Source organism: Coloeus monedula (genome assembly GCF_965178545.1).
Source record: "Coloeus monedula genome assembly, chromosome: 11".
NCBI lineage: Eukaryota > Metazoa > Chordata > Aves > Passeriformes > Corvidae > Coloeus > Coloeus monedula.
The window spans coordinates 14019811-14032177 of NC_138791.1; the positions used below are offsets into that span (position 1 = coordinate 14019811).

Below are 12367 nucleotides of genomic sequence, written 5' to 3' on the forward strand. Positions count from 1 at the left end.
CCCGGACCTGGCAGCGGGACCGGTTCCATGGGCACCACTCGGGATGCGCACGCCCCGCTCCCGTCCTCCGGGACCTTGTCCTGCCACGGCCTCCCCCGGCACAGTGTCCTCCCGGAGAGAGGGGTCCCTCCCGCTGTCCCCGGCCCGTGGGTTGTCCCGCCCCGTCTGTCGCGGCGGCGGGAGAGCCAGACTCGGCTCCTGCCTGTCGGGGGTTGAGTCGCAGTCCCTTCACTTGCGGGACCGTCCCCCCCCGACAGAGTTTCCGGAGCGGTGACTTATCGGTGACGGGGTTTGCATTTTTTTCCTTTTTAAATTTCCTTTTAATCTAAAATTCTCTGAATTTTTTTTAACAAATTCGGTCATGATCTTTCCCCGCTGCCAGGATCACTGGACATTCTTTTCCGCTCCTCAAACCGTCAAAATGCTATTTCAGACACTGGAAAATGCAAACCCGGAAAACTCTAAAATCGCCCCGTCCCTACAGCGGGAGCGCGGGGCCCGCAGCCCCGGCCCCAGCCCCCAGCCCGCTCCTTGGAGAGCGCGGAACATCGCAGCCTAATAATGAATCCAGAAACCCGGAGCGAGGGGTCGACTCCCGTTCCTGCGCTCAGCGGCGAGCTGTGCTCGTCCTCGCCTCCCCCTATTTAACCACTCAGTTAAGAGGAGAAAGGTGAGCTCCCCATTACGCCGTCCCCAGGCATTTCGGTGCCTCTCTCGTTCCCCTCTTCATTGGCAAGCCCGGCCCGAGCAGCACGCACACGGCCCGGCCGCCTCAATCTCCTTTCTCTGTTAGAATAATATTGTTCCTAACGACGTGGCCGGAATAGACACTTGCGTATTAAAAGTGGGAGGGGGGGGGGGGAAGATGAGAAGGGAATATTTAGTGTAATCCAAGTGGTTGATTATCCATATTCTGATCAAAAAGAGTTTATGAGGCCTGCTGGGAGTGATTAGATTAATGTAATGTGGTTTGAAGGGTCTGTGTTTTCTCTCTTAATTTGGGTCATTACTTGGAAAGCAAGCGTGAGATCATTTTATCTGCATGCAAGGAAAGATAGTCATTCAGGAGTGGTTTAAACGCCGTAATAAACCGACCCCGAAAAGCGGCGCTGGGAAACTCCGAGCCACCCTTCACGCTGCCGGTCGGGGCCGCGCAGCCCCGCCGGGGGTCCTGCAAGGGCTCTGCCCCCGTTCCGGGGGGCGACAGCAGGCCTCCGAAGCTGCCCGGCTCCCTCCCGCCCTCGTTTTGCTCCTCTGATGCTCGCGGCGCTCGGCGGACCCTGAAGCGGCAGGGCCCGGCTCCCGCAGCTCCTGCAAGCCGCGTTCACAGGGGAGATAGCGCCGTGCAGCCCGGTCCCCACTCGGGCCGGGGCTCAGGTGGGAAATGAGACACCTGCGAAGGGCCGGTTTATTGTCCCATGATAGATATAGATATATTCCTCACTTATTCGAGCGTACATTTAAAATGAAGATTTACAGACACGTATAAAGAGCGCTGTCCGGGCGCCGGGCGGGGGGCGGCCAGCCCGGCCCGTCCTGGCCCGCTCCGGCGGCGCAACGCGCCATTAAATAAGATTCCTCTTATATACAACTGCGGCTCGGGGTCGCTTGCTACCGGCGGCTGAGCTCGCTGGGGAAAAGACAGAGAAGCGAAGGCTGTTTTGGATAAATAGTGCTGGCCTGGTGGAGCGGGTCTGAGTGCGGCGGCGCGCCGGGCCCTTAGCTCTGCCCGCTGCGCCCAGGGTCCCGCGGCGGAGGAGCGCTGGAGACGCTGTCGTGCAACTTTCGGACGTGCTTCTTTAAATCAAAGTTTCTGCAAAATCCTTTCCCGCAAGTGACACACGTAAAGGGCTTCTTGTCATTGTGGGTGTGCATGTGGAAAGTCAAGTTATAAATCTGGTGGAAGGCTTTGTTGCAAATGGTGCACTTGTACTGCTTCTCTCCGCTGTGGGTCAGCTTGTGGTTCTTGTAGTTGCCTGCGACGGAGGAAAAAGATGGAAAAGGGGATTACCCGAGGGTGCCCGGGCCGCACGGTGCACAGGTAAGGGGGGGGGGGGGAATTAGGAAGTGTCTCCCCCCCGCACCCCCGTCCCACTTGTCAAACTCGGTCCGCATCAGCGCGGAGCAGCGCGCAACTGGCATGGCAGAAATGAGAGGCAGGGTCAACCCGGTGACCCGCGGCAAACAGAGGGCTCTGGATTAGGACCAAGGCCCGGTACCTTTCATTTTAAAAGCATTTAGGGGGAACCGTCAGCAGTGCCCGGCGGTGCGGCCCGGCTTAGAGAGAAAGTAATTGGGAGTGGCGGCGGCTCTGCCTGCGCCCCTCGCTTCCCCCAGTCGGGCAGGGTTCGCCGCGTTTAATCCCCGCTAATGATGGGCGAGGGCCCCGGCGCGTCCCGGCTCAGCTCACCTTTCTGGTGGAAGCCCTTGCCGCAGAACTCGCAGACGAAGGGCTTGTAGCCGGCGTGGATGCGGATGTGAGTGTTCAGCGTGGAGCTCCTGTTGAACGCCTTTCCGCACTGGTTGCACTTGTGGGGTTTCTCCTGCACCGGGGTGCGAGAGGCCCGTCAGTGGGGGCTGCGCGGAGAGCAGGGGCGGCCGCCGCCTCCCACACCCCGGCTGCCCCCCACCTACCTGGGTGTGGATGATTTTGTGCCGGCACAGGGTGCTGGCCTGGCGAAAGCCTTTCCCGCAGACCTTGCAGACGAAAGGCCGGGCCCCCGTGTGCACCGGCATGTGGCGGGTGAGGTTGTAGTGCGCGTTGAACACCTGCGGGAAAGCGCCCGGGAAGGCGAGGTCAGGCACGGCCCCGCCGTCGCCGCCCCCGGCCCCCCCCCACCCGATGCCGGCGCCCCGCTTACCTTGCCGCAGACCTCGCAGGTAAAGTTTTTGGGCTTGCCCTCCGCCGCCCCGCCGCCGCCGCCCCCCATCTTGGCGTGGCCCTTGGGGTGGCCGCCGCGCTCCACCGCCGCCACCTCCTTCATCACCTGGTCCAGGTGTCCCGGCAGCCGCTCCTTGTGGGCGAAGGGAGTCGGCGGCGGCAGCTTCTCGGCCGCCAGCCCTGCCAGCTTGGCATTCTCCAGCAGGAAAAGCTTCTGGTGGGCCGAGAGCCCCCCCGGCGGCGGGGCGCCCAGCAGGCCGGCCGGGAAGAGCTGTCCGTGCAGGAGGTCGGCCGGGTGGTACGCGGCGTCCAGGTAGTTGAAGTAGTAGAGGGAGCGGGGGGCTGCCGGAACGGCCCCTGCCTGGTGGATGACCTGCGGCTTGATGAGCCGGCCGCTGGGCTGGCCCAGGGCGAGCTCTGCCTTGCAGCAGACGCCGCAGTTGGCTTTGCAGAGCCCCGCACCGCCCCGCAGGCTGTTCTTCCACAGCTCCGAGTAGCTGAGAGTCTTGGAGGGCAGTTCGTAGCCCAGCGGCGGGATAGGGATCACGCAGGGCAGAGGCGAGCACAGGCTCAGCGGCTTCTTGCCTGGCTCCAGCCCCGGCCCGCCGTGCCGCTCCTCGAAGGCCGGCTTGGGCTCCGACGTCTTTGCCATGATCCGCTCGATGGAGAAGGCCAGGGTCTTTGAGGGGTTAGCGGTGGCGGCCCTGCCGTCGTGCCGGGGGCAGGAAGAAGGCATGACCGTCTCCAGCGACCCCGGGCTCGCCATGTCGCTCCGCCGTGCGGAAACTTGGTGTGAGCAGCGACTCTCTCCCGCTCTCGGCTCTGCATTCCAGAAAAGCCAGGAGACAAATCAATTTAATAAGCACCTTGTTCTCCCCCCACCCCACCCCCCACGGGCACCCCCTCCCTATTTATATTCAAATGAACATATTCAAGAACAATGGCACGTAGGGTACCAGATTACTGCTCATTAAGCGGAACACGCTAAAGTAACATGCAAGCTAGACCTTGTTAGTATTTAAAAAAAAAAAAAAAAAGGAAAGAAAAAGAAAAACCTCCCCCAGCCCAATGCCACCCAGCCCAGCCCCACCGATGGCCACTGTCCGGGAAATGCGGGAGGAGGGGTGGGGGGGGCATGGCGAGGGGCGGCGGGGCTCGCCTTGGGACCACTTACCTTTGCCCAGCGCCGGCGAGACTCATCCAAGCAGCGCAGTGTGGTCACAGTCACATTTTGATAGCAAACATCTTCCTGAGCGTCAGATCACGGTCTCGTACATTTAAAGCTGACATCATATGAAGTCACTTTGAGCAGAATGACATGGGGATGCCACCATGGATCTTCCCCAAGCCGAGGCGCCGGGCTGGAGCGCGGTGGGTTGGGGCAGAGAGAGGAAGACGAGCCCCCCCCCCTCCACGCACGATTTCCTTCCAGTTTAAGACGCACAAATCGCTCGTGTGCGAGCTGGGTTTTTCCTCTCTCTCTCCCTTCTTAAAAAGCAACTTGCAAAGCAGAGGAATCGTTTTGCATGTGGCAAATTAGAAGGCAAGTGCGATTCACAAGTTGGGTGGAAAAGAGTGCTCCAGTTCTTGCTGGGGTTAGAAGAGCCACTCCGAGTGAGCGTGCGGAATTTTTTTCTTCATCTTCCTTTTTTTTTTTTTTTTTAAGAAGGGGGAGAATGATTTTTTTTTTTCTAAAGCATCTACCACGCAACCATGCTCGAGTTATTTTGGCAACCCATCTGCAATCAGCTCCGTTGCAACCGAGCTGGAAGATAATTAATAAATTGTCACTTATCTGCGAGCCTCTCCAGCATGTATAAATTAATAGCCAACCCATTAATTAGGACAGTGCATTAATGTTAATTAAACTAAGTTTAATTCCAACCCTCTCCCCTCTCAGGGTAGCTGGTGATTAGCCTTAAATAAATGGGGAGGGATTCGTGTCCAGGACTCGATTTCCCTGCTGAAGAAAAAATTAAAATAATAATAAAAAAGACCTATGTTCAGCGAAGGGAAGTTCTGCAAGTTCACCCCCTAAAGGTGCCCGCTGCCCCGGGGGCACCCGGCGACTCTCCCTTGCCCTTCTAGCCCTTGTCCTGCTCCCCCCCGCCCGCCCCACTTTCTTCTTCCCCCTTTCCCCCGTTCCCCCCCCCCCCCCGCCCCCCCAGATAGGCGACGCTACATTATAGCGCCTGGATGCCGGGGTTTCTTTCCTTCCTCTCTCTAATTAAAACGCCGTGATGCGGGAGGGGAGGATTTGCAGAAACCTCAGATGCGAGGACACGGTAATTGAGAGAGTCCCGCGTCCACCTGTTTGGGGGGGGGGGGGAGGGGAGGGCCGGCTGCAGAGCAGCACCCCCCGGCTCTGATTAGCCGCCCCGTCCCTCGCCGGGGCTATTCAGCCGAACCAATTTTCCCCCGGCGATTCAGGGCGCTCAATTCTCTTTCACTTGTAGCCACTATAGCGCTGCGTGGAACCTGGTTTTGTGTGTTTCTAAAATAAAGGGGAGGATTATCCGGGGGAGAGGGGGGGAGCGAAGGGTTTAGATTGAGCCTGGCCAGAGGTAAAGCAAGCAATGAAAAGGCCCCTATATATTTTTTTTTCCGCCTCCCTCGCGCGCCTAAGAAAGTTTAGAGGAATTCGGGGGTTTTGTGCGGTGCTGACAAAGCCGCGCCTCCTCTCCCCGCCAGGGCAGCTCGCCGTCGGCTGTTTGCAGACAGGCTTTTTCACCTGCGAACCACAACACGCTCCAGAAACAAACTTTAAAAGCGGCGGCCGCCCCGGGCTGCCTGCGGGCAGAGGGGAGCGCCCAGCCCCGGGTGACACCCCGCCTGGAGCATCAGGTGTTGGCGTCCGCCCAGCCCTGCCCGCCCGGGTCTGACGGGTCAGCGTGCAAGGGAGCGAGGGAACCGTCCCGCTTCTGGGGGAGAGGCTGGGACGGGACCACGGAGAACCACAGGAGCTGTGCTCGGTGTCTGGGCTGTGGGAGAGCCCGGCTGAGCCCCGGGGAGGCGCGCCGTGCTTGAGCAGCGCTGCCCGCCCAGCCCGCGCCTCCTCCGGGCAGCGGGAGCGGGCAGGCGGCGGCTGGGCTGGGCTCTGCTCGCTCCCGGGGCTCGCGGGCTTTAGCGAAGTATTTAATTAGCCTCCACAAACTTCTTTTCCTCGCCTGCAGATTATACTGAGTGGAGGGTTGGGAACTATTTTACACCTTGCCACTCACATGTTAATTAATCTCTATCTAACCCTAATTGCAGTTTATTCAAGCACCGCTCAAACAGCTCACCCACACAATAAACACTGGGGCTGCTTTTATCCATATTACTCCCCGCTCACACGTTGAGTAATTAACTCCAGTACCAACTAATAGTGCAAACAAATATTTTCTGTAAACGAGATGATTTCGGGCAGGATAAAAGAAGGGCTGCGGAGCCGGGGCCGGGAGCTCGCTGCCAGCTTCCCCGAGCCGCCCTCGTCCTTGCCCGGGTGTTTGCTGAATCGGGTCTCTCCCTCTTTCCCTCCCTCCCTGGCCAAGGGGACGACTGCCGGCTTGCTACTCCGCACCCACCGCCCTGCTCGGGGCAGCGGGTCCCGCAGGCCTCGAGGTTCCCGGGGGCGAGGAGGGGTGGTGGGGGGCTTGCGGAGCCCCGGGGCTGCCTCCTTCCTGCAGCCCGGAGGAGCTCCCGTGTATCCCGAGGCCGGGTACCGGCTTGGGCCGTGCCGCTGTCTCCCGGCCGGCTCGAAACCGGGTGCCGCACGCCTTACACATCAGGGCGTTGAGATCCCAGCTAAGACCCGGGCATCAGAGCTCAGTATTTTAATTTAAATCGCAGGTTTAGGCACAGCTGGAGGCCGTCTCTATCGATTCGACTTCTGCTGTTCTGGCGAGCATATTACAACTGACTGACTTTGAGACAGCTGCCCTAGCCCCGTTGCCTGCCCACCACCGAGCCCGAGCCCCTCTGCTCCCGGAGTGCCAAGCGGGGCGGGGGGTGGGTCTGGGGGGGTCGAGCGGCCCAGCCCGGCTTCGGGAGGCAGGAGTGTCTGCACGTCGGGCGCGCAGCGGGCTCCCGGCTCGGCCCCGCAGCGGGCTCCCGGCTCGGGCCCGCGTTCCGCATCCCCCGTGGAGGCAGTTCTCCCGTGGGGTTTTAATCCTTCACCCCCGGCATTTGGAGGGAGAAATGGTTTGCATATTTTTCCCAATAAGGCGCACGCCGCAAAGACTTTCCCATTGCGGACGCGATCGATCCTACGGTTATTTTTACGCCGCTGCCGCCCCAGAAAAACGAGTGCGGTGCCCGGGCAGGCCGGGCCGGAGCCATGCGGGACACGCAGGGTCACCCGCGGCTTCTCTAGCGCCCGCTCCTCTCGGCGGTCCCGTACGCTGCCGGCAGTCCCAGCCCCGAACGCTCCCCGGCCGCTGACATCGAAAACCGGCGGGGGTTCCCCTTTCGCTCTTGGACGGCCAGACCCTGTTGGTGAGGGACTCCCGGGGACGCGTCCCGGGTGGGTCCCAGGCGGGCGGGAGCGCAGGGCCCCGCAGGCTCGGCCCAGCTCCCCGCGTCCGTCGGGCCGCCTCCGCCCGGGCAGCCGGCGCTGGGCATTTCTGGTCTACTGGAAGATAACTTAGGATCCTCCTAGTTATTTAACTTGGCAGCTGCTTAAACTCCACAGTGGAAGCTGCCGAAAGTTATTAGCGTTATGCTTCAATCTCCCCGAAATGGTGGCTTTTATTTCTATGCTGCTTTGCTTTCTATAGGTATTTTTCTAAATACTTTTTTCCCAATTTTTTTTCCTTATAATTTTTTAAAAGAAGGTGATGGACTGCCGGGTGAGCCACCAGCCCAGGCACTTAGGATCGGGCTGTCTTTGTGAGCCAGGGTGGGGGAGCAGCTTTTTCTGTGGCTTTGCAGCTTTTTCAAAGGTGCGCTGGAGGGGCCCACGGCTGGGCTGGGAGGAGGGCTGGGCTGCGGAGCTGCCCGGCCCTGGCCCCACCGTGCTGGATTTGGGTCTGTCTCCATACAAGGCAGTAATTACGACCTGAAAGGGTCAGCCCAGGGATGCTCCCAAGGTGTTTGGTCGCAGGTCGGTTCGCAATGGTCAGAGACAGACACTGTTTGGACAAATTAATGAGCGACGAACAGAGAAGTCAGGGTAGCAAAGTTTGGGGCAGGGATGAAGCGAGGGTTGTTACCCACGTGAATCTTTCCCGTTATTCCTTAAACCGCGATACTTGGTACAACGGGAGCAGTACCCCTGCAGTACTGTGTGCCTTAGTTCCCATGGGCAGTCCATCCTATCCTGCAGGGCCCATAGCATCGGTAGGGTGACCCTGCTGCCCTGTCACCCAACGGAGACTGCCACACTGGGGCAGGGGTAGTGCCTGGCAAGGCCACCTTGGATGGAGCAGAGGCTTTGAGACCCTCCAGAATATTTTTTGCGTCCCTTTTATTGAGTTATGTATGTTCCTGCCTATCTCTAGGCAGATAATTTTATTTTGTATTTTCAGATTTATTTTTTTTTTTTTTAATTAGGGACCTAAGTTTTTGGACCACTGTACAGATCCCAGAGGACCTGTAGTTAGTAGGGATTTTGGAAGCAAACTGGCTCAGAGTCCTTGCATGGCTGTGCTGGTCTACTCTGTCAGTGATGGCAGGAGTAGAAAACATCGATGTTTTCAACCTGAATTCAATTTTAAAAGCTGGTATCTGACCTGCTTCTAAAGCTGTTTGAAATCTAGTCCCACTGCAGAGCAACTGGCAGGGCACTGTGGCAGGAGCTGCACAGAGTGCCTCGATGACAATCAAATGGGCTTATGTAATTCTAAAAATGGCAACTCCTTACTTGCCACATCTCTTTCTGTCTATGCGGAGAGTCCTGCAGAGCTGCCAAACAGAAGCAATTGAATGAACTCTTTTCCCGGCTCATTCCTTCTTCCGCAGCTCAGAGAAAGTGAGCCAGAGCTTATTCTAGTTTGCCTGTCAACAGGAATGGTAACTAACGGTTCGATCCCAGCCAGGCTTTATGCCCCAAAAACGCTGCCTGCCTGCCTGCCTGTGAGGAGCGGAGAGAGACATCATGAGGGAAATCTAGTTCCTGGTGCGAGACTGGTCTAGCCCAGGAGGCAGGCGAGGAGTCGGTGGAATCCACACCATATCCAAAGCCAACCTGGCCAATAAGGCAAGGAAGAAACTGTTGAAAGGGTGAGCTGCTATTCTTCATCTTTATTGTCGGAAATAGTCATCCTTCACGTTGCAGTAATGGAGCAATGCTGCGTTTCATTTCTGAACACTGAAACTGAAAGATGTTCCCTCCTAATGTTTTGAAATGTTATACTTTTTTGTTTTGAAAGAGTGGGAGCTTTTAAGTTTTTCTGGGTTTGTAGGGGTTTTTTCCCCTTATTTTCTATTTAGGAGAAAAGGTGGGAGGAAGTAGAGAAGGAGAATATAATAGGGAGATGGCCTTGTTCTCACTTTCCTACTAAAAACGTTTCAGGAAAAGGAGCAAAAAGCAGTGAAAATGGGTAGAAGCCCACTTCAGTTTTGTGTTCCTATTCCTTCCCTTTTTTTTGCTTGAAGGAAGGATGGCCAAAAAAGTAAGTGGGACAAACTCCATGTGTTTTGAATTATTCTCCCCTTAATGAGATAGAAAAACATCTCCTTTTTGAAATTACTTGCTTTTTCAATGAAGAAAACCAAGCAGAGAAAGAATCTTTTCAAAACCAATCTTTCCACTGTCGTTTTGCCACTCACTCCTCACTCGGTATTGTCCAGTCTTTCTGGCTATGCTGTGTTAGGTTGTTTGAGATTTGTATTTGCCGTTGCTTAAACTATTGTCACAGGTGTCCCCATCTGCTGCAGAGCTGGACTCCAAGTGGAGTGGTATGGAGGTGGCAGCGGATGGCAGCATGTTGTCCCCTTCCTCTGGGGTGTGTGGGACTGGCTGGACTGCAGCGTTCCTGTCCCTCATGGTGGCTAAGTCAGAGAGAGCCTGGCAAGACTCCCAGATTGACGAGTGAAAGTGCTGCTGTGCTGCTTGGGCACAAGAAAAGGGCTGATTTAATTCCAGAAGACATGATCTAGAAGAACCACAAAACATCCCCTCAACAATGAGAACCCAAACTAAAAATCCAGACCTCGTTACTGGAGGAAAAAACTTCAATGCACGACCCAAGTATTTCCTGAATGTTCAAGAATACCCAGAACTTATGTAAAAATAAATGATAATTTATTGATTTGATTTAATTTTGAGCCTAGCTTGTGAATTTGGGGTGGGGCTGGAGATAGTTTAACTATTTCCAACAATAAAGATGAAGATGAGTTGTGAGAAAAGCCCGGGCAAGTCATCAGCCCTGGGGCACAGAGGAGCTGCTTCAGCTCCTCCTCACAGAACACAGAGCACTGCAGAACCCACCAAGAGCTCTGAGACTTCTTGGGTGTGGAGGACCTCACCAGGGTAACTGTTTCTCCATGGGGAGCTCTAGGCTTTTGGTCCCACAGTCCATGGATGAGGCTGGTGTTCCGTGGCCACGGCCAGCTTGTGTTGGAGGGACTGGCTCATCAATTCCTGGTTATACACCAAGCAGATGACCAAGGGTAGATCTGTCATGGTGAGCATTAGCTGTCCCTGGTTGGTCATCCTTCCTGTCCCCATTGGGCTGTGCTACTGGTTGACTCCCAGAACTGCTGAACACGGCTATGGGACGTGTTCCTGTCCCTGACGTGAGGGCCTAGATGGGCTTAGAGGCTGCCACGTGCTCTGCCTCTGATGTAAAACCAAACCTGCAATCTTTGCCTCTTTAGCTGGATAGAAAAATACCTTCCCTGTTATCAGAGTTCATCACCATGTTCACTTCTAGTCTTTGAGCTATTTATCTCCTCCTACCTCCCTTCCAGTGCAGGCTTCCCCTCTCCAGCTGACAGCCTGGGACAGCCCTGACATCAGCTGCTTGTGGAGCTCTCTGTGCAGAAAGCCAGTCCTAAACGGTGTGGCCTTTGTTCACCCCAGCTGTCGAATCCTCCAGGATCTGCAACAAGTCCTCATTTTACAGAGCCCATCTTGACAGTCCCCAGTCTGATCTGACCACCTGGTTTGTTTTTGAATCGAGCACTTGAGTCATAACATTTCTGTTTATTTCAACAACTGTATTCCTTGCATAGGAAATGAGCCAAGATGATCTAAGGCAGGGATAGCAAAGCATGCCATGGTTGTAATTGCTTTTGCTCTCCCAATATAAAATTTTACCGTATAATCAAAACCTTATTTTTGTAGTACTGGACTCTGCTATTGACTTAATCTTCTTATGTGCTCCTATTATTCTAGTGATTTCATCGTTGTATGTTGATTTTAATCTTTTGATCTCCATATTAGCTACTGCCTGCAACTAATTTGTTGCTCAATGTTTTTCTTTGTTTTGACCTGTGAGGCATTTTCCTCATGGCACACAACTCTGCTGGCAGATTGCATATAATCTCTGCACTTTTTTTCTCTCATATTTTGCCTAGTTACAACAAATGTGGATTTACAACTTGAAATGGAATATGTATCTTTTAGAAAGGCTGAGGAAAATATTACTTCAGATTTAGCTTGAAAGCCTAAACGTGTTTGATTAAAGGAAATATCATGGAATACACCTTACCAGAGAGAGGTGTCACACAGGCTTTTTTTAGTCCAGAGAGTTCATGATGGGTGAAAACTGCAATAATTATATGCAGTTGGGATCAAAGAGTTCTGAAAGCATTGCTAGATCTGAGATGAAGAGGGCTGGGTTTTGTGAATGGCTCAAAGGACTCCCCTAGCTGAGCTTGGTTTGATACAACGGTGGCTCTGTTGAATCCTGGCAACATGGAGCAGGTTTTTGAACAAATACTGGTGATGGAGGTGCAGAGTTGTGAACTTCACAGCCAAAGTACAGAGATTGACATACGGCTCAGCTGCATTTTGGTTGGCCATTAGAGAACAGCTTTTCCCCTTGGTAGTTGATGGTTTAACCTGTGCTGATTTATCATGTGCTTTGTTTGCATTCGCTTTTTCTTTTAAAGCTTAGAGAAATAATTTTTGCCTTAGGTTTGCTGTGACTTTTTAAAAAGAACACAGCCTGAACATTGGCAAAATCATCTTTGCTTTGTTGCGTGCCTGTTTATGTTTCTGAACACAAATTGTCTTCTAATATTTTTGACGTTTTGGTCACTAGAAAGGCAGAAAAGCAATTTCTAAGATGCCTATGGGCCAGAAGACATGCATTACAGCAGAGGGGAAAGAATCTGTTAGTTGCTGAAATATAAAACAAATTGGATGAACAGCTGCTGACACTTGTCAGTCAAATAGTTGATAGCATTTTCAGTCTCCATGCCACATGCTTTAAGTAAGACTGTCAAAAAAAGGATATTTTCGCTGGACTTCCCTGTAAATATGAGAGAAGTTTTGGCCTGATCTATCATTTAAAATTTTGCTGGCAGAAGAATGAAATTTTCCTCTTTTCCCCAAAT

At 54.4% G+C, this 12367-nt stretch overlaps 1 protein-coding gene across 1 annotated transcript; it reads right to left on the reverse strand.

Annotated features, from left to right (window-relative positions):
* Nucleotides 1-1719: 1719 nt before the first annotated feature.
* FEZF2 (FEZ family zinc finger 2) lies at nucleotides 1720-3647 on the reverse strand (the record flags this gene model as incomplete). Its single annotated transcript, XM_082288912.1, has 4 exons — nucleotides 1720-1976; nucleotides 2411-2543; nucleotides 2635-2769; nucleotides 2862-3647. 4 exons carry the CDS (start codon nucleotides 3645-3647, stop codon nucleotides 1720-1722), a joined length of 1311 nt encoding a protein of 436 aa, XP_082145038.1.
* Nucleotides 3648-12367: the final 8720 nt, after the last annotated feature.